This window comes from Plutella xylostella, chromosome 24 (assembly GCF_932276165.1).
Source record: "Plutella xylostella chromosome 24, ilPluXylo3.1, whole genome shotgun sequence".
NCBI lineage: Eukaryota > Metazoa > Arthropoda > Insecta > Lepidoptera > Plutellidae > Plutella > Plutella xylostella.
Window position 1 is genome coordinate 470,192 of NC_064004.1, and position 18,618 is coordinate 488,809.

An 18,618-nucleotide genomic window follows, 5' to 3' on the forward strand; every position below is an offset into this window, starting at 1 on the left:
AGTATAGATCTACCTACCATCAGGCTAAAACCTTTTTCGATAGAGCGATCTCTTACAAGCAAACTTCCTGTTAAATACGAAAGATTATTCATAGGTACCTATATGATACCTACGAGGGCGATACCGAAATGATCGGGAATAGAAAAAAGTACAAAGATATCATAATATTATTTACTTTTATTGTTTTTCAAAGTAGTCTCCGTGACATTCAATGCACTTTTTCATTCGATTAAACCAATCATTGAAACAGTAATTCCAGTCTGAAGTGGATACTGTCAAAACAGCTGATTTGTAAGCTTCGACCGCCTCTTGGCCGCTAAACCGTTGACCACGTAGCATATCTTTAATTCTTGGGAATGTAAAATAATCATTGGGGCTCAGATCAGGGCTATACGGAGGATGGTCCATCAACTCCACGTTTTCCATATTTAAAAACGTTCTTGTTTTGCGAGCGGTATGAGAGCTTGCATTATCGTGGTGAAGGATTATACGACGATTCGGGTTAGTTTTACGAAGTTCTCTTACGACTTCCGGCAAACAAACTGCTGTGTACCAATCAGCAGTAACCGTCCTTTGTTCTTGTAATGGAATCGTAGCCACATGGCCAGTTTTCGATACAAACGAAGCGACCATTTTTTTCGACACGCTGCGTGAGCGAATAACTTTTGTTGGCTTGACCTCACCTTCGAAGACCCAAACTGCCGATTGATGTTTTCTTTCGGGCTCATATGAATAAATCCACGATTCATCACCAGAGAAGATATTGTAGACAGCATTTGAACTGCCTCCATTGAACCGTTGCAGAGCAGATCGACACCAATTAACACGAGCCGACTTTTGTTCCTCGGTCAAACGGTGGGGCACCCAGCGCGAAACTAACTTCTTGACACCCAGTTCTTCATGTAAAATGGTTTGAATGGCTGTCATACCAATGCTGAGAGAAGCCCGAATCTGCTCGTATGTCACATGTCTATCTTCTTTTATTAACTGGCGTACAGCATCGATGTTATCTTGTGTTACCGCTGTTTTTGGCCGACCAGTAGAAGGGACTGTGGTAAGAGAGGAACGTCCACGGCGAAACTCAGAATACCAACGATATATAGTCGTTTTACTTGGTGCTTCAAGTTTATAAATAGAAACAAGCTCGGCGAGACATTGTTCTTGAGATAAACCTCGACGAAAGTTGTGAAAAATTATTGCACGGAAATGTTCCCGCGTAAGCTCCATTTTTTACACCGACTTGTCAAATTCAAATGGTCAATACTCTTTTATTTTTTACTTTTTTTAAAATTCGAAAATGGAATTATGTTTGAAAAAACACTACATTTGATACACAAAAAAGGTTTCACTCTAATTTATTCCTAAGTATTCTATTCCCGATCTTTTCGGTGTAGCCCTCGTATAATCCAAAATCCAATAAATAATAATAAACCGAGGGAAAACCGCGAAAAAAAAAACTCAACACACAGAATAACCTCAATAATATATTTCCACACACAGATTAGCATCAGCCGCGTCCCCAGGCGGCCATCTTGTTGTCGATCCAATTTCTAAACATGGCGACGTTGGCGTAAACCGCGGGAACATCCTTCTGTCCACAACCGATGCCCCACGCCACCAGCCCGGCGAGGCGGTAGCGGTCTCCCACGGGACAGGCTAGGGGCGCCCCACCGTCACCCTGCGAATGGGAGGGGAATGTTAGTTCTCTATTGACTTTCATATTTTAAAAGGAAGTTAGGTAGATATACCTAGGTTTCATTCATATTTAACCAGGCAACCTGTTAGGCAGTTGGAATGACTGTATTTAGGGCATTCTTCTATCCATTGGAAAGGGAGGAGTGGTATAAGACCGATACCGACTTTCTATAGTATCCGTTACCTTTTCTATAGCTTCACCTAGAAGCCGTCAGCTACTAAACCGACAAGCTTCTGCACGGCTAGTATGGCCGTACTTATTGCAGCTAGCTACAACAATTCAATACCGCGATGTAGAACGTCCAGATTACCGCGTAACTGCCATCTGTTTCTATTCTTCGGAACCTATAGCTTCAGATAGATCCTTAGCTACTGACCTGACAAGTGTCCCTCCCCTCCTCCCCGCCGGCGCACACGAAGCTGCGGTGCAGCGTGAAGCGCGGGCCGAGCCGCGTGCGCTGCAGCTGCTGCTGGCACCGCGCTGACGGCACCATGTTGACGACCACGCGCTTGAGGACCGAGTGCTTCTACAGGGTGCAGCTGTCCTATATACTATAGTTCAATAGGGTAAGGGTGTCGCCACTCCTCCATTGGATAGGGAGGTTTCTCTGACTAAGCTTGGTGTCTATTTGTGACAGCTAGCAACCTGCTCTACTTCGATACGATGTAGGACCTGCGTATTTTCGCTTCGCCGGAATCTGTGGGTACCTAGTCTTCTATTGCTTCACCTAGAAACTCTTTGGCTATGGCTGGATAGGAGTCTTGCTTAGATCCTAGAGCCTATCGAGTAGCTTAATGAAACAAACGTTCTAAAATCTTTAGAACCGTCCGCACTGATACACGATAACGACTAAGTATCTAGTATCTAAGCTCTAAGCGCCCAATCCGGCCGGTCGCCATGTTTTTAGAGCGATTGTTAGCAGCCTGCCTGTGCGTCCTTAGCCTTTTTCTCTATAAAACCCCCTGCCATATGTCGGTATAGTTTGATACTTCTTTCTATATCTTCACTTAGATCCTTAGCTACTGACCTGACAAGTATCCCTCCCCTCCTCCCCGCCGGCGCACACGAAGCTGCGGTGCAGCGTGAAGCGCGGGCCGAGCCGCGTGCGCTGCAGCTGCTGCTGGCACCGCGCCGCCGCCGCCATGTTCACTACCACGCGCTTGAGGACCGAGTGCTTCTACAGGGTGCAGCTGAACTGTATAGAGACCAATGGGATAGCGAAGGTTGGGACTCCTCTATTGGAAAGAAAGGATCCTTCGTCAAAGCTTGGTGTCTATTTAGCGCTGCTTGCACGCTGTAATACTTCCATAGTAACCGCGATTGTCCGCGATGTAGAACCTGTAGATTTTAGCTTCACTGCCATTTTTCGGTAGACCTCGCATTATCTTACTTTAGAAGATTGGCATTAGACACTCTTTCTCTTTAAAAAGCCTACAGTTTCAGGTACTAACCTGACAATTGAAGCACGCTGCAATACTTTGATGTAGAACCTGCGGATTTATGCTGCACTGCCATCTATCGGTAGTCTTCTATATATCTCTTCCATAGCTTCACTAAGAAGTCGTCAGCGACTAACCTGACAAGTATCCCTCCCCTCCTCCCCGCCGGCGCACACGAAGCTGCGGTGCAGCGTGAAGCGCGGGCCGAGCCGCGTGCGCTGCAGCTGCTGCTGGCACCGCGCCGCCGCCGCCATGTTCACTACCACGCGCTTGAGGACCGAGTGCTTCTACAGGGTGCAGCTGAACTGTATAGAGACCAATGGGATAGCGAAGGTTGGGACTCCTCTATTGGAAAGAAAGGATCCTTCGTCAAAGCTTGGTGTCTATTTAGCGCTGCTTGCACGCTGTAATACTTCCATAGTAACCGCGATTGTCCGCGATGTAGAACCTGTAGATTTTAGCTTCACTGCCATTTTTCGGTAGACCTCGCATTATCTTACTTTAGAAGATTGGCATTAGACACTCTTTCTCTTTAAAAAGCCTACAGTTTCAGGTACTAACCTGACAATTGAAGCACGCTGCAATACTTTGATGTAGAACCTGCGGATTTATGCTGCACTGCCATCTATCGGTAGTCTTCTATATATCTCTTCCATAGCTTCACTAAGAAGTCGTCAGCGACTAACCTGACAAGTATCCCTCCCCTCCTCCCCGCCGGCGCACACGAAGCTGCGGTGCAGCGTGAAGCGCGGGCCGAGCCGCGTGCGCTGCAGCTGCTGCTGGCACCGCGCCGCCGCCGCCGTGTTCACTACCACGCGCTTGAGGACCGAGTGCTTCTACAGGGTGCAGCTGGACTATATAGCGAAGGCTAGTAGCCATGGGATAGCGAAGGTATTGCCACTCCTTTATCCGAAAAGGAGGATCCTCTAACTAAGCTACCTCTAGGTTGTATTTATCGCTGCTAGCTACAATACTGGATTCCTGCAACCTGTGGATTTTCTCTTCATTGCCATCTATCGGTACTTCTTCTACTAAGAAGCTTGGCATTAGAAACTCTTCGGCTACGGCTGGATAGGCAGGCGTCTTGCTTAGCGCCTAGAGCGTAGCTAGTAGCTTAATAAAACAAACGTTCTAAATCTTTAGGACCGGCCGCACTAAGCGACTATATATAGTAGGTAGGTATCTAAGAGCGCTAAGCGCTCAATCCGGCCGGTCGCAATGCTTTTAGAGCGATTGTTTGCCGCCTGCCTATGTATCTTTACTTTAGTCTTTCTGTATAAAAAGACCCGGTACCTCTGTCCTCTATTAGAAATGAAGCTATCATAGAACCTGTCAGCCACTAACCTGGCACGTGTCCCTCCCCTCCTCCCCGCCGGCGCACACGAAGCTGCGGTGCAGCGTGAAGCGCGGGCCGAGCCGCGTGCGCTGCAGCTGCTGCTGGCACCGCGCCGCCGCCGCCATGTTCACTACCACGCGCTTGAGGACCGAGTGCTTCTACAGGGTGCAGCTGTCTTATGTAGTTCCATGGGATAGCGAGGATGGGGCTACTCCTCCATTGGAAAGGGGGGATCCTCTGACTAAGCTACCTCGAGGTTGTATTCATCGGTGCCAGCTGCAATACCTACATACTAGATTCCTGCAACCTGTGGATTTTTGCTTCATTGCCATCTATCGGTACTTCTTCTACTAACTAAGAAGCTTGGCATTGGAAAGTCTCTGGCTACCGCTGGACAGGCAGGCGTCTAGAGCCTAGCGAGTCACCTAGAGAGTAGCTTACTAAAACAAACGTCCCAAATATTTAGGTCTGGTCGCATTGACACACGCTAAGCGACTATCTAGTATCTAGGCGTTAAGCGCTCATTCCGCATTTGCAAAGCGCTCTAAGCGCCAAATGCGGCCGGTTGCAACGATTTTAGAGTCATTGTTGGCAGCATGCCTGTGCGTCCTGAGCCTTTCTCTATAAAACCCCCTCATCCACTCACCTGACATGTATCTTTCCCCTCCTCCCCGCCGGCGCACACGAAGCTGCGGTGCAGCGTGAAGCGCGGGCCGAGCCGCGTGCGCTGCAGCTGCTGCTGGCACCGCGCCGCCGCCGCCATGTTCACTACCACACGCTTGAGGACCACGAGCTTCTACAGGGGGCTGCTGACCTATTTAGTCCAAGGATAGCGAAGGTGTGGCCAACTCCTCCATTGGAAAGGATGGAACCTCGTACCAAGCTTGGTGTCTATCTATGGCATTTAGCTAACTGCAATACTTCGATACCGCAATGTAGAACCAGCACATTTTCGCTTTATCTACCATAATGTCGGTAGTATTCCTATTTTCTTCTTTAAAGAGCCAAGTGGGTGCAGCAATGCACCTCTGCCTACCCCGCAAGGGAGTACATTAGTACAAGGCGTGAGTGCGTGTGTTTTTACTGAGCAGACAAACGTCTGTATAGTCTGTATTTATTGTAGCTAGCTAGCTTCCATACCGCCATCGCCATGTAGAACTAGCAGATTTTCGTTTTACTGCCATCTGTCGGTAATCCTCGGTACCTCTTCTCTTCGCTTAAGCTTACTTTGGAACCTTGGCATTTAGAAACTCTCTTTTTTCCTACATCTAGTTACTGACCTGACAAGTATCCCTCCCCTCCTCCCCGCCGGCGCACACGAAGCTGCGGTGCAGCGTGAAGCGCGGGCCGAGCCGCGTGCGCTGCAGCTGCTGCTGGCACCGCGCTGACGGCACCATGTTGACGACTACTCGTTTGAGGATGACGGCGTAGCGGCCCGCTTGACCTGCGACAAGAAAGAAAAAAAACAAATATCGTTAAAAACTCAAAGATTGTTTCTGCAACAGAGTGAGTAACTAAAGTGGTGACAGTTACAGAGAGAGTGGCCTCCACACTAGGATGCCTGTGACGTGGTTGGTATGGGGACAGGAAAGGCAGAAATTTTATGTATGCAGATGCAATGTGTGAATTTTATGGCATACCTAAACCCTCCAATCCTAGAACAGGCCCATGTCCTGAAGTGAACTGTTTTTGCTTTTTGAGTACTTAGTGAGAAAATTATGGAGCAGTGAAGGTGTTGTCACTCCTGCATTGAAAAGGGAGGATTCTCCGACGAAACTGGGTGTTTAGCTAGTTTGACCAGAGCCTTACAGTGATGGTTAAGGAAATGACAGGAATTTATATGTATTGCAATTGCAACTAGCTGCATGCAACACTTCGATACCGCGATGTAGTTACTTACCTCACATTTTCACTTCCATCCCATCTATCGATATCCTTCCATAACTCTTCTACAGCATAACAATCCATCCCACACATACCACCAAACAAACACTCACCAAACAGCTGCCTCCCCCACCCGTTAGCCACGCAGTCTTGCCTCCCCTCGAAGCTCTCGCCCGGGTCCGGCAGGCAGATGACGTCGATGTGTTGGTCCGGGACCACGGGCTCGGAGAGACGGAGGAGCGCCACGTCGTTCCAGAGACTCTTGGGACGGAAGTCTGGGGGAGAGGTTTTAATTATTTAATTTATTTACACTCAAGATTTCGGGTATGAACGTCAGATTCCAAGTAAGTACGTCAGATTCCATCGACGTCATTTTCCAACAAGGTCAGATTTTCAGTTGGTACAATAGATATAGTTAGTAAAACTAGGATAAGTCTGTATTAAGATATAAACTATTCACACTGAAAAATACAAAAAGTAGACCAACAAGATTCAAGAGTAGAGTGTTTCAGATGTTTTATTTGTTGAAACGCTTTCTAATGACGTTGTATCATAGATATTTTTAGTGTGACTATAGTTTATCTTATACACACGAGATCGTAAAATCCTAGTATTTGTAATGAAAAGCGCAGTGTTTATTTAAGGGTCCTATCCAGGGTGCCTGAGGCAGGGTTTGGCTAATGGGCCGAGGGACTAAATCACTAACTACTTAACAAGGGCGTCTTTCAACTATTACCTTCATGTATCACCATTTCGCGCACCCCTCGCTCCTGGTGTGGTAACCGCTCCTTGCTGGTCTGCGTGTCCCACTCGCCCGCCCGGATCTTCAGAGAGGAGGGGGGGTATCTGGGGGTGAGATAATAATATGCTGGTGAGAAATATTTAGGTAACTAGACAAGATTTTGAATAACTACTAGGTAGTTGTAGGCAGGTAACATCACCAAAAACGATTCAGGCAACCTTTAATTTTAGGGTGCACGAAAAGTTTCCTCGAGTGACGTATCTTGTGTTCCTTATTGTAGTTATACGTCAAGCGCATTGTGGGCACTCACACATTACTCTGAACCCTTTCACCACGGTGCCAAAACGTGCCTTTAGTGTTTATCACCGAAACGCTAAGTACCTAAGTATAGTCTTCCTTTCACCGCTGCAACCACCATCATTTTTACTACAAGATTTTCGATATTTCTATAACATATAGGTAATTATGGTATACATACTTGGCAACAACATGCGCGCCAGTCAGTACCACCTCCGTGTCTACGAGCACCCCCACGCCGACGTACTGGTCCGCCGAGTCCAGGAGCGCCACCACCCAGGGGTACTCGCCGAAGCCGGCTTCTAGACCCTGGGGAAGAAGGGGGAATGGGTGATTTTTAATATACCTAGCTACAGGTAGTAAATAACAGGAAGGTCCCGCGTGCTTCTTTTTGCTATATTTATTAATCCAGGGTATCATGCAGTTTCCTGCATACCTTTCATCACAATTCGATCAGTAGCTTTTACGTGAAAGAGTAGACAGACAGAGCTGCTAGGTAGTGGCTGTTTGTTTAGTCCAGCTTTTATTGGTTTACAGACAACATAATATTAATATTGTGTTGTGTGACTATGAAAAAGTGTAGGTACGTAATACAAACTTGACTACGTGCCTATTTTCACACAAAAACATAAGTTGTTGTTTTGTTTGAACCGTCGCGAACTGCCAAATTTAACTCTGTCTGACTACTTATATACATATTTTAACAAAGAATAATTCTAGATAGAATTCAGATAAGTAATCTAGGTCCAGTCCAACTCACCGAACCCCCAGTAACAGTGAAATCTATCCCACCAACATTCCTCACCCCGCAGCCGCGCGGGGCGGGCGCGGGGGTGGGCGCGGGGCGCGGGGCGGGCAGCACGGCCGTGCAGCACTGCTCCACGCTCTCTTGGCACTCGTGGTTGTCGCCTAGTCTGGAGGGGAAGGGGGGGTTAGAGGGTCATAGAGAATGGAAGTGGTTTAGGTAGGATGAGCCCCTGAGTCACCTGAGGCCTATGTGCAAAATAAGGTTCTACCTTTTTTGGCATAAGATTTATTTGCCTAATCTCGTATTGCATAGTAACGTTTGGTCAAAGTCTCGTTACGCCGAAAATCGTATGGCATAAATCTCGTTTAGTAAAAAGTTATTTCGCATAACATTGTTTAGCCTAATAATGGTATGGCCAAATCTTGAATAGCCTAATAATGCTATGGCATAGGTTTATTAGGTTTATACAAAGTAATAATATTCGTTTGGCTTTAACTTTGACGGAGCATCTCCCTACATAGCGCAAACTGGTGCCTTGTATTGTTTCCGCTGTTTGGAAAACGCTCCGCTCCGCTTCGCTGCGCTCCGCTTAGGTTTTGATGAACATGTGCACCTAACACGCTCCTCCTCGCTTTGCTCGTCGTCGCACCTATTTTTAGGTTTCGATCTCATGGGGTTTGTAATAATTATATTGGTCGTTAACTTTCGATTTTTTGATCATACAATATCGTGATTTTCGGGATGTAGGAGAAAAATACCACAATTTGTACATTTACTACATACTTAATATATTATTTATTAAGATAACATTACGAGAAACAAGATTATACATAGGTATAGACGAACATAAATTTGAGCAAACGAAACTTAGGTGTTTAAAGATTGTGCCTAAAGAGTTTTAGACGAAACGAGCCTTATGCCACATAAGTCTTGGCAAAGTGATGGTTCGGCCAAAAAAGTTTAGACCATACGAGTTATGCGAAATGAGTTTTGGTCAATAAAGATTATGCGAGATGAGCGGAACCCGCAAAATAAGGGTCGATTGTTAGATAGGTGATGTTGATAATAATGAGTAGCTGCTTATGTCTTTTAGATCTAGCAGCCCGTACATTTTATAGATAGCTCTATAATAATTTAAACCCGACTGCCTAGCGTGGATATTAAAGGAGGCCCGTGTCCCAGAGGCTACAGTAGATTTTTGTGGCTACGTAGTAGGTACAGTGTGTTGTAGATACTCCTATCTAATACTCGTAACTAGATACTTATATATTTACTTAACTTCACGTTTTGCCAAAATATGTGATATTCCGGCTTGATTAAAATATGTGAAAGCTACCTCAGACAGGCATCAGGCAAGTCGGTTATTAATCGAAAGTTTTATTGATCAACAATCAACCTGCTTTGCTAATTTTACTTAACCCTTTAACTGATGATGGCAATATACGTGCCACCATCTTATAGGCCTGAGAATTCTAAAAGTTTATTCGATCTTGCTACTGGAAACGTCACTAATACATAGCTGAATGCACATCAGTATTTTTTTTCTTCAATCAAATCAATTAGTAGTGCCAACATTAAAAAAAAAATTCCCTTGAAAAAAAATTGCCTCATTTCAAAAGTACAAAGTTTATTTAAAAATATCTCATCAATCCTGCAGATAAAAATGTGAGTAACCTTCTTTTTTTATATAAACATGTAGTATAGAAGACGATATGATCACTATTTATAAAAAAAATCGACATTTTTTATTCGATTTTCCATTTTTTTGTGGTGGCCATATATATGCCACTATCAACTTGTAGGTACCTACATGGTGGCAATATAATGTACACCGCCAGTCCAAACCCCGGCAAAGCTCCGCTCCCTCCCTGCTTCCTCCAGACAACGATCCACAATGAAGCGGAACAAAGTCCCACCAGATGATGCCACCGCCCATGAGCCGGAAGACATGCCCGGCACTCCAGATGGCACGACTTCCGAAGATGACCCGGAAGAACCGGACCCAGAACAAGCTTCCACCCAAAACGATTCGGTGAGGGCACCCACAGGCGACGACGCTCCACCCAGCTCGACGGCACCACCGTCCCCACCCCCACCAGCCTGCCAATCTCCCCCACCCACCAAACCCCCAAGCACCTCAAGACCAACACCAGAGACTCCACACCGAAGTCCCCCAGCCACAAGACCCCAAAGTGCCTCAACATCTGCACCAACATCTCCCCAACATCAAAGCCACCCAGCTGTAAGAGCACCAAGCAACGAAGAACCAACCGCATCCCCCAACACACCAGACAAGCCAGACGAAAATGAACCCCCGGACCCCCCGTCCCCAGACCCAGACTCGGACGAAGATGAGACCGACTGGAAAAAACAAGAATGGACCCAGAAACCAGATCAGCCACCCTGATACTCCGAAAGTTCAATCCCCAAAACAGCCTCCAAACACGAAACCTCCGCCCCACCCCTCTCTACTCTTCAGCGATGACGCACCAAACACCACTGTGGACCAAACCAATTTATACCAAGCCATGATTTCTTCTTTAGTGGTTGGTGTATAATTTCTCGATCCTACTTGTACAGCGTATAAATTAGTTTGGTCCACAACAATGTCCAGCACGTCATCACCAAAGAACAAAGAAAAGCAGGTCAGAGGCCCCGCTCCGCCCGGAAGCCGCTCCGAAGACCGAACCCTCGGAGCACCAAAGCAGCCGAGATCCGGCCCCTGGGTCCACTCCTGCTCCCCCCAACCAGTCCCATCCTCACCCGAATCCGAAGACGAGAAATCCGAAAGCTCACCCCCATCCAACCCATCCGGCATGCTAGAGGATGCAACCGGCTCCGCGCCACCTGGCACTCCCGCAGCCGAGCGGCCCCGCCGCCGGGGAGACACCAGTGCAGACACCGAAGCACCCCGAGGTCCTGCAGCCGAAAGACCTCGACACAGAGCCTCCGGTGCCTATCCCGAAGCGCCCGGAAGTCCAGCAAGTGAAGGAGACCGACAAGCCGATGAGGACGGAGACGACAGCGCCGCCGAACCAAGCAGAACGCCACCACCTGCAAGCACCCTCACCAAACCACCCCGGGCAGAAACCCGTTCCGAATACGACTCCCCCAAACCATCCCCAGAAACCGCACCATCCGGAACACCAAACGCGTCCCCCAACTCATGGGCAACAGCATCATCCGACAAGACCCCACTCCGCCTCACTCCACTCATTGCAGATCACTATCCAAAAGAAACAAAGAAAAAACAAAACTCCACCAAAGTTCAAACCGGCAGTGTACATTATATTGCCACCATGTTTTTTTCATATAAAATATATATATTTTTTAAAAATTTATTCGAATTTTAATAAAGCTTTACATATATAACCCATACCCAAAGTTTCATTTTTCTGCTACACTTGGATCCCTCTGCTGGTTAAAGGGTTAATACAAAACAGTGTTATCGATTTATAAAACCCACAAAATGAGATTGAAATGGAAGTTACTTAATCGATTTGGTCATTAAGGATTTGGGTCAGTTTGTTTATTTTATTTTAGTTATTTTAGTTAGATGTTTACAAATCATAATACCTATTGGGTAATTAATAAAATTATATGGGATGGACGTGTTGGTCTACATTGTAGGTCCCAAAATGGTACGGAATCTATGGCTCACCTCCTCATATAGGAGAACTTTTTTTACTAACTACCTATTACCTACACAAACCTTTGAAATCGTAAGCCGAACAGATTTGAGGATCCGATGAGAAGACTTATGATGTTCCTCAATCCTCTGACATCTGACGTCTCGTTGTGATTCACGCTACACCGTGTCTCAACGGAGCAGAACCCTGGCCGAAGCACTTTTTTATTAAGGTTCATGGCTGACAGTGACCCCAGCCGGGGCACAGCCCGGTCGAGACACGGTGTAGCGTGAATCATCCTTTATAGACAGCAGCGACCATAACAGAGGTACTTATTGGCTGATAGTAATGTCTACCTGATGTCCAGCTGCCCCCACCCCGTCACGGACTCGTTGTTGGCCTGCACCCCCTGCAGCGCCGCGTCGCACAGGTAGTAGGGCACGCACTGGCACTCCGCCCCGGACCCGTCTACGAATGTGGATATGCCTTCTGTGGGCTTCACTGTGAGCTGAAATAGGGGGGTTTTGGGTTTAGTAGTGTTTAGAAATTATCGGCGCGCGACAAACCTTGGGAAAGCTTAGTGTTTGGTTTGTCACAGATACGGCAAGAAGGTTTAGAAATGTGTACTGTATTGTAGCTGATTCTTTAAAGGTTCATAGGAACAACGTAAGTACATAGACCAATGTGGTGAACATAATTTATTTAGATTCCCTTGGATGTGAGGAGTAAGGAGCGGGTGGAATGTATGTGTCGAAACCTCGCGACAACATTGCAGCTTCAATATGATTCGATCTAAAGAAGTAATTCTAAAGTCAAAAGGGTCACACTCACACGATTGATGCTTACGATGAATAAGTAAACCCATTTTGACTAGAACGAATGCTATTGAAGCTGCAGATCAGAAAATCCCCGTAGATTTCTGGTGGTCAACAACACTCACATCCTCAAGCCGCGGCGTAGTATTAACATCCCCGGTGGTGGGTGGAGGGCCGAAGATGTCGTTGAGCACGCCCCTGGTCGATGGTCTGGCTGCGGGCCAGGGTCACAAGGAGGAGCAGACAGGGGAGATACACTTATTATATAACTAAGTACACTCGCGAGCAATGATAAAGTTCCACCCACTATAAGTAAGAAAGTATCTAAGTTGCTGCTAAGTTGCTATGTCACTGGAACGTTTTGCTCGCGAGTCGAGTTTATAAATAGTAATCCCAAAATCCGCAAAGGTTTATGAAGGCCTAGCACAAGCCAAGACGTGAGAAAAGCTTTGTCACGTCACGCTCATATCACAACGCGTAACTTCGAGAGCGAGTAACTAACTACGACAGACTTACTTTTGTCACGTCTTGATGTCAGCGTCTTGGTCCTGTCTAACAACTCACATCCTCAAGCCGTGGCGTAGTATTGACATCCCCGGTGGTGGGCGGCGGGCCGAAGATGTCGTTGAGCACGCCCTGGTCGATGGTCTGGCTGCGGGCCAGGGTCGCCAGGAGGAGCAGCCAGGGGAGATACTTATATACTTAACTACACTAGCGAGCTATTAAAAACTTCCACCCACTATAAGTACCTAAGTAAGTATCTAAGTTGTTATGTCACTGGAACTTTTTGCTCGCGAGTGTAACTATAAATAGCAATCCCAAAATCCTCAAATTTTTCCACAGAGCGCAATTATTATTATTATTTCGTTTATTTTCAAAAACATATTATAATAGGTACAGGTAGTTTACAACAAATACGCGCACGCCAAGACGAGACAAGAGTTTTGCGTCACGCTCTTAGCACAACGCGCATCTTCAGGGCTAGTGGCACGGGGCGCTTTTAAGATGTGACAAAAGTTTTGCATCGCGCTATTCGCGCTCACTCACATCCCGCAGCCTCAAGAGCGAGCGCGGCGGAAAACTCTTGTCACGTCTTGGTCCCTGGTGGTCTAACACTCACATCCTCAAGCCTTGGCGTGGTGTTAACATCCCCAGTGGTGGGCGGAGGGCCGAAGATGTCGTTCAGCACGCCCTGGTCGATGGTCTGGCTGCGGGCCAGGGTCACCAGGAGGAGCAGCCAGGGTAGGGACATTGTTCTGGAATCATCCATAGGAAGTAAGTACGGTCAGGCGTAGAGAAACCTGACCCTCCGCACATAGTTACAATGCTTCTGAGTGGGGTCAGGTTTCTCTGCCCCTTACTACTATCCTAGGTATTATTTAGACGACCGGATGGTGTAGGTCACTGTCATATATTTTTGTTATTAAGACGACCAAATCGTCAACAAGCAACTAACTTTATAAAACCTCACCATGTAACCTAGTTTTAAAACACAAAAATTGTTAATATCTGTTAAGTTAGTTTAAGTTTACTGTAAACTTTTTTGGGAAATAAATACATTTTTATTTATTTTTTATTTTATTTTATTATTTTAAGATTAACAAACAATAGTACATTATATTTAAGCTAATGGTATTATACACATTAAATAGTAACGAATGTACTACCAACACAGTTAACCACAGATTACCAAAAAAGAATTTTATGAGTAAATTATACAGTTGGGCAGTTCTTCTTTTTAACCTACATAACTTAGTCTCCATCAGTTGTGAAGAAAAAATCATGAGTTTTTCAAATATTTATTTATTTATTTATATTTCAGCGTGCATTGTACTAAAAACACAACGGCTGTGTACGTTTACAAAAATATAAATTTATATTTTTGTATTTAAAATTACGTTACAGAGTGGTAAATCCGCGTGACAGAGGTGTATTTCATACGAATCTTGGCTGTCTCCCGCCACTTCGTCCTGCGCATATTTGATAATGTTACAAAAAATATATATGACGACATAAAATATAAAAATTTATTTAAACTCCAGAAGATATTACCTATTTAGTAAAACAAAATATATATTTTTAAATGATTTCAGAAATATTTTAAAAAAATGTTAAAAATTTGTCTCTTACTACCTAATGTTTTAGTAGTTACATTCTGTCACGTAGGTTGCCATTTAAAATATTTGTTTGAGCCACTCGTCCTTATTGCCATCGATCAGAGTTTAAGGTCTTCTTTTCCCCTTGGTAAGATTTCCCCTTTGAGATCCAGACACCGCGTATCGGCCACCCGCAAAGTGTGACAGGAGGTGCGTGTGTTTATTCGGCGACAGCTTCGTCACGTAGGTAATTGTTAAAATAAAATGCAATTAAATTATTATTTTGTTATTTACTCATTGGTAATAACAATTACTTTGCAATCAACATGTGAATATTACACTTTATGTTACTGTTTAAATGCTAATCGACTTTTCAACACATTTTACCCCTCTGTCACACGACAAATCTGTCACATTCTTACGAAACACTCCAACCTGGGGAAATTCATCAAAGAAAAATTGAAGAGAAACTGTACGTTTTGGTTAAAGTAAGAAGCGAAAGGAACGTCCAATACACTTGCGCTGCATTAATAAAAAGTTTCGTTTGTGAAAAAGGTAATTTCGTGCTATTGTTCTCAAGAACAGACGATGAATGTGGTAGACTGTTTAATATGGTGGAGAATGATTTATCGGATGTTTGATGATAACATTAAAGTCCTTCCAGCTTCTAAGGCAATTAAAAAAGGAAAGAGTATTTTTTTCAAGTTCTAAGAGCCACTGCTGTATTTTCGAAATATGGCTGGTTAAAACTTTAACAAATTACGTAATTTTCCATTATGTTACTTAAATTTTAGGTTGCCGAAAATATTATTTGTGCAGATAAACACTATTTTATGTAGTTGGAACAAATTTGTCCTTTAAGTTCCTGAAATACGGATATTTCACTCTCCAGAGGTTCTCAAGTGTGATTTCATTAGTTATACTAATAATAAAGATATCTCCAGTAATTTTTTTGACTAACTTGAAACCATAATGATTTATAAGTAAGTTACTAAATTATTATTTTTAAATAAAACTGTTTTATTCCAAAACACTGCCGCATATTTAATAGAATAACAACTATGTCACATCGTTTACCACTCTGTAACGATTGGTGTCTCCTGGTAGTCAACTTATTTTTGGTCGTTTATATGTTCTGTTATAAATAGTGCAACTTTGGAAAAATCATATTAAATTTAGTCATTGATGTTAACGTCTATGCTGTTAAGTTTTTGACTGTAATTATTAGCGAAAAAATATTTATAGCAAAAACAAGCTTCATTTTAGCTGAAATTGTGACAGAGTGGTAATAACGACTTAATAAATATTTTGTTATTACTAAAAATCCATTCCTTCATATGTTTTCTAAAATGGTATTTTGTTTATTAACGTATCAAAAAAGTTTCATTTTGATCGACGAAGACTATTTCGTTAAAATAAAATAATAGATTCTGTGACGAAGGTGTAATTTTCTTAGCCTTATCCACGTATTATGTTCTGAAAATCTTGAAAAAATACTTAAACTTCGCGGCCAACCACCTTTTTCGATAGAATAGAAATGTAGCTATCATAAAAATTATTAGAGTTCACCAAAAAGCTAAAGTTATTTTTTTCAAATTCGGGATATTTTTTTATCCATTATGTAGGTTAAAAAGAAGAACTGCCCAGTTATCTAATTTAATTAAGTAGGTAATTATTTAAACTTATAAAAAGAAACTGCAAACTAAAAGAGTAAGATTTAACTTAAGTGACTAAAGAAAGAAACTGAAGAAACACCTTTTTTAAATTTGAAAAGTATTCAGTAACAAAAGAACATAAATATATAGATAATACTAAATAAATATATATAGCAGGCAGTAAGTTTGTACATATACATTGTATAAATATATTTACAATATACTAAATGATACAATATGTGAATAATAATTATTGTGAATTAATATTATTAATAATTATTAATAATTATACATTATTATTAAGTATATTATATAAATGGTCTAGTGGTTAGAATCCCGGTTTCCATCCCCGGTACGGGCAGATATTTCTGGCTTATTAGTTATATGTAAGTAATATATAAAGATAACGATAAAAAAATATATTCGGTGTCTAGCACATGTATAGTACATGTACACTCACGGGCAATGAAATGGTTCCACTGAGAAAAACACCAGATTACTGCTAAACGGAAAAGGCTAACCTAATGACGCCTTTTGAAACATTGAAGTACATTTAACAGAGCATCAGGATAATACCAACTAAAATTAGTAAAATTTTGTTCCAATTTTAAATAAAATCTTTGATAAAATTGGGATCGTTTGTTGTCGCCATTTTGTGAGTGGAACTTTTTCATTGCCCGGCAGTGTATATATAATTATAGGTAGGTACATGTAGGTATCTATCTATGTACCTCTCTGTGTAGACATAATCAGCTGTAACTAGCTGCTGTCTAGATGGTCTCACATGTTATTATTATTACTTAGTTAAGTGACTCCTATGTAGGCTTGTAATAAAAACCTTAATAACCTGTGCTTTTAAAGGGTTAAATTTCAACTTTGATCGGATTCGGCTATACGTACCTACATACATGCTCGTATATTGCAATAAACACATCAAGATCAAAAGTTAAAATGTGAATGTCGTTAAGATACGAGGAAAACGATTCAAGGTATTATATTATCATTAACACAATACTTGGGCAACACAACAATAACATAGCTGACGGACTCTCAGCTGGCATAATGAACGTGTGTTTCCCCAGTCTCTGAGAGAGGTAACTAGGCAATCCTGACAATAAATAATAAATATAATAGGTAATAAATATGTGGGGACATCTCACACACGGCCATCCGACCCCAAGCTAGGCAGAACCTGTGTTATGGGTGTGGGACAGCTGATATATCTACACAAATACATAGATAGATAGATACTAAATATAAATATCAACACCCAAGACCCGAGTACAAATATCCTTCTTTAACAAATATCTGTCCCAGCCGGGAATCGAACCCGGGACCTTCGGCATAGCAGTCAGGGCCACTAACCACTACGCCATTCGACCGTCACAATATTCCCATAGGTGTAAAAACCCGAAGTAGGTACCTACTTCATCTTTATTATTAGTGATTAAAAGCAAAAGTGTAGGTTACCTACACGGATAGATTCATAATTAAATAAATACAAACATGAAATTTAAGACCCGAGTTTGAAATTTGTGTCTCAAAATAACAGATCTGCCCCGGCCGGGATCGAACCCGGGACCTTCGGCATAGCAGTCAGGGAAACTGACCATTCGGTCGTCAAAGTAAGTTAAGTATCTAGCTACGTAGTTATAGAATAGATGAATCTGATAAATGATTATTTAGCTACTTGTATTCATTACACTGTCTTATTTCATCAACAAATCTGACCACCACTTTAAGTACTTATAAACTTTTTGTTAACATACCTACAAGGAAAATTGGTAAGTAACTAAGTACTTTTTTAAATGGACTTAATGTCAACGAACCATGTACACACTTTAAAGTTCACATCTATCTTACTCATCTTCAGTAAATAGCATTAAAGTAACTAGATTTATCAAACTTACCTTATAACTAACTTAAACACAATACAATCCAAAAAACACTCCACAACACTATCACAGGCACTTTAAAACTAAGACCACTGCACGCGTTTTGGACTGCGAAATTAAAAAAACAGTCTCTTTTTTCCGGCGGCAAAAACTATGTGCATTTTTTAGCACATCTGTCGGTCAACTAAACTAGAGATGTTTATTTTAATCGGGGAAGCTGTTTGACCGGTACGTTATAGCCAGTTTTTTATATACCTACGTATGATTTAAGTTTACATACCTACCTACTTGTGGCTTTGTTGTAGACAAATTGATGTGATATGATAACCTTCGTGACGATTTCTTGTAGTCTTGACTCTTGCGTTGACCTTTGAGCATTGCTTGTT

At 43.1% G+C, this 18,618-nt stretch overlaps 1 protein-coding gene across 3 annotated transcripts; it reads right to left on the bottom strand.

Moving 5' to 3' along the window:
- Nucleotides 1-1,497: 1,497 nt before the first annotated feature.
- LOC105396596 (phenoloxidase-activating factor 2) lies at nt 1,498-18,550 on the bottom strand. Of its 3 annotated transcripts, XM_048629948.1 has the most exons (11): nt 18,248-18,545; nt 13,833-13,842; nt 13,151-13,276; nt 12,128-12,279; nt 8,155-8,308; nt 7,576-7,703; nt 7,092-7,201; nt 6,469-6,630; nt 5,892-5,915; nt 2,073-2,212; nt 1,498-1,678 (listed from the first exon to the last, which is right to left on the bottom strand). In XM_048629948.1, exons 2-11 carry the CDS (start codon nt 13,836-13,838, stop codon nt 1,508-1,510), a joined length of 1,173 nt encoding a protein of 390 aa, XP_048485905.1. In that variant the 5' UTR covers nt 13,839-13,842; nt 18,248-18,545; the 3' UTR covers nt 1,498-1,507. The 3 variants fall into 3 exon arrangements, with proteins under 3 accessions (XP_048485905.1, XP_048485904.1, XP_048485903.1); XM_048629947.1 differs by lacking the exon at nt 13,151-13,276 and having other exon boundaries at nt 2,073-2,189; nt 5,869-5,915; nt 13,707-13,842; nt 18,248-18,550; XM_048629946.1 differs by lacking the exon at nt 13,151-13,276 and having other exon boundaries at nt 13,707-13,842; nt 18,248-18,548.
- Nucleotides 18,551-18,618: the final 68 nt, after the last annotated feature.

Bases quoted from the DNA above. Each gene is read 5' to 3' on its own strand.
- LOC105396596 (XM_048629947.1), bottom strand. From the start codon at position 13,838: ATGTCCCTACCCTGGCTGCTCCTCCTGGTGACCCTGGCCCGCAGCCAG. The intron at 6,631-7,091 runs GTAATAGTTGAA...CCTCTCCCCCAG, and splicing joins CGAAATGGTGATACATGAAG to ACTTCCGTCCCAAGAGTCTC. The intron at 1,679-2,072 runs GTCAGTAGCTAA...TCCCATTCGCAG, and splicing joins AGGGGAGGGACACTTGTCAG to GGTGACGGTGGGGCGCCCCT.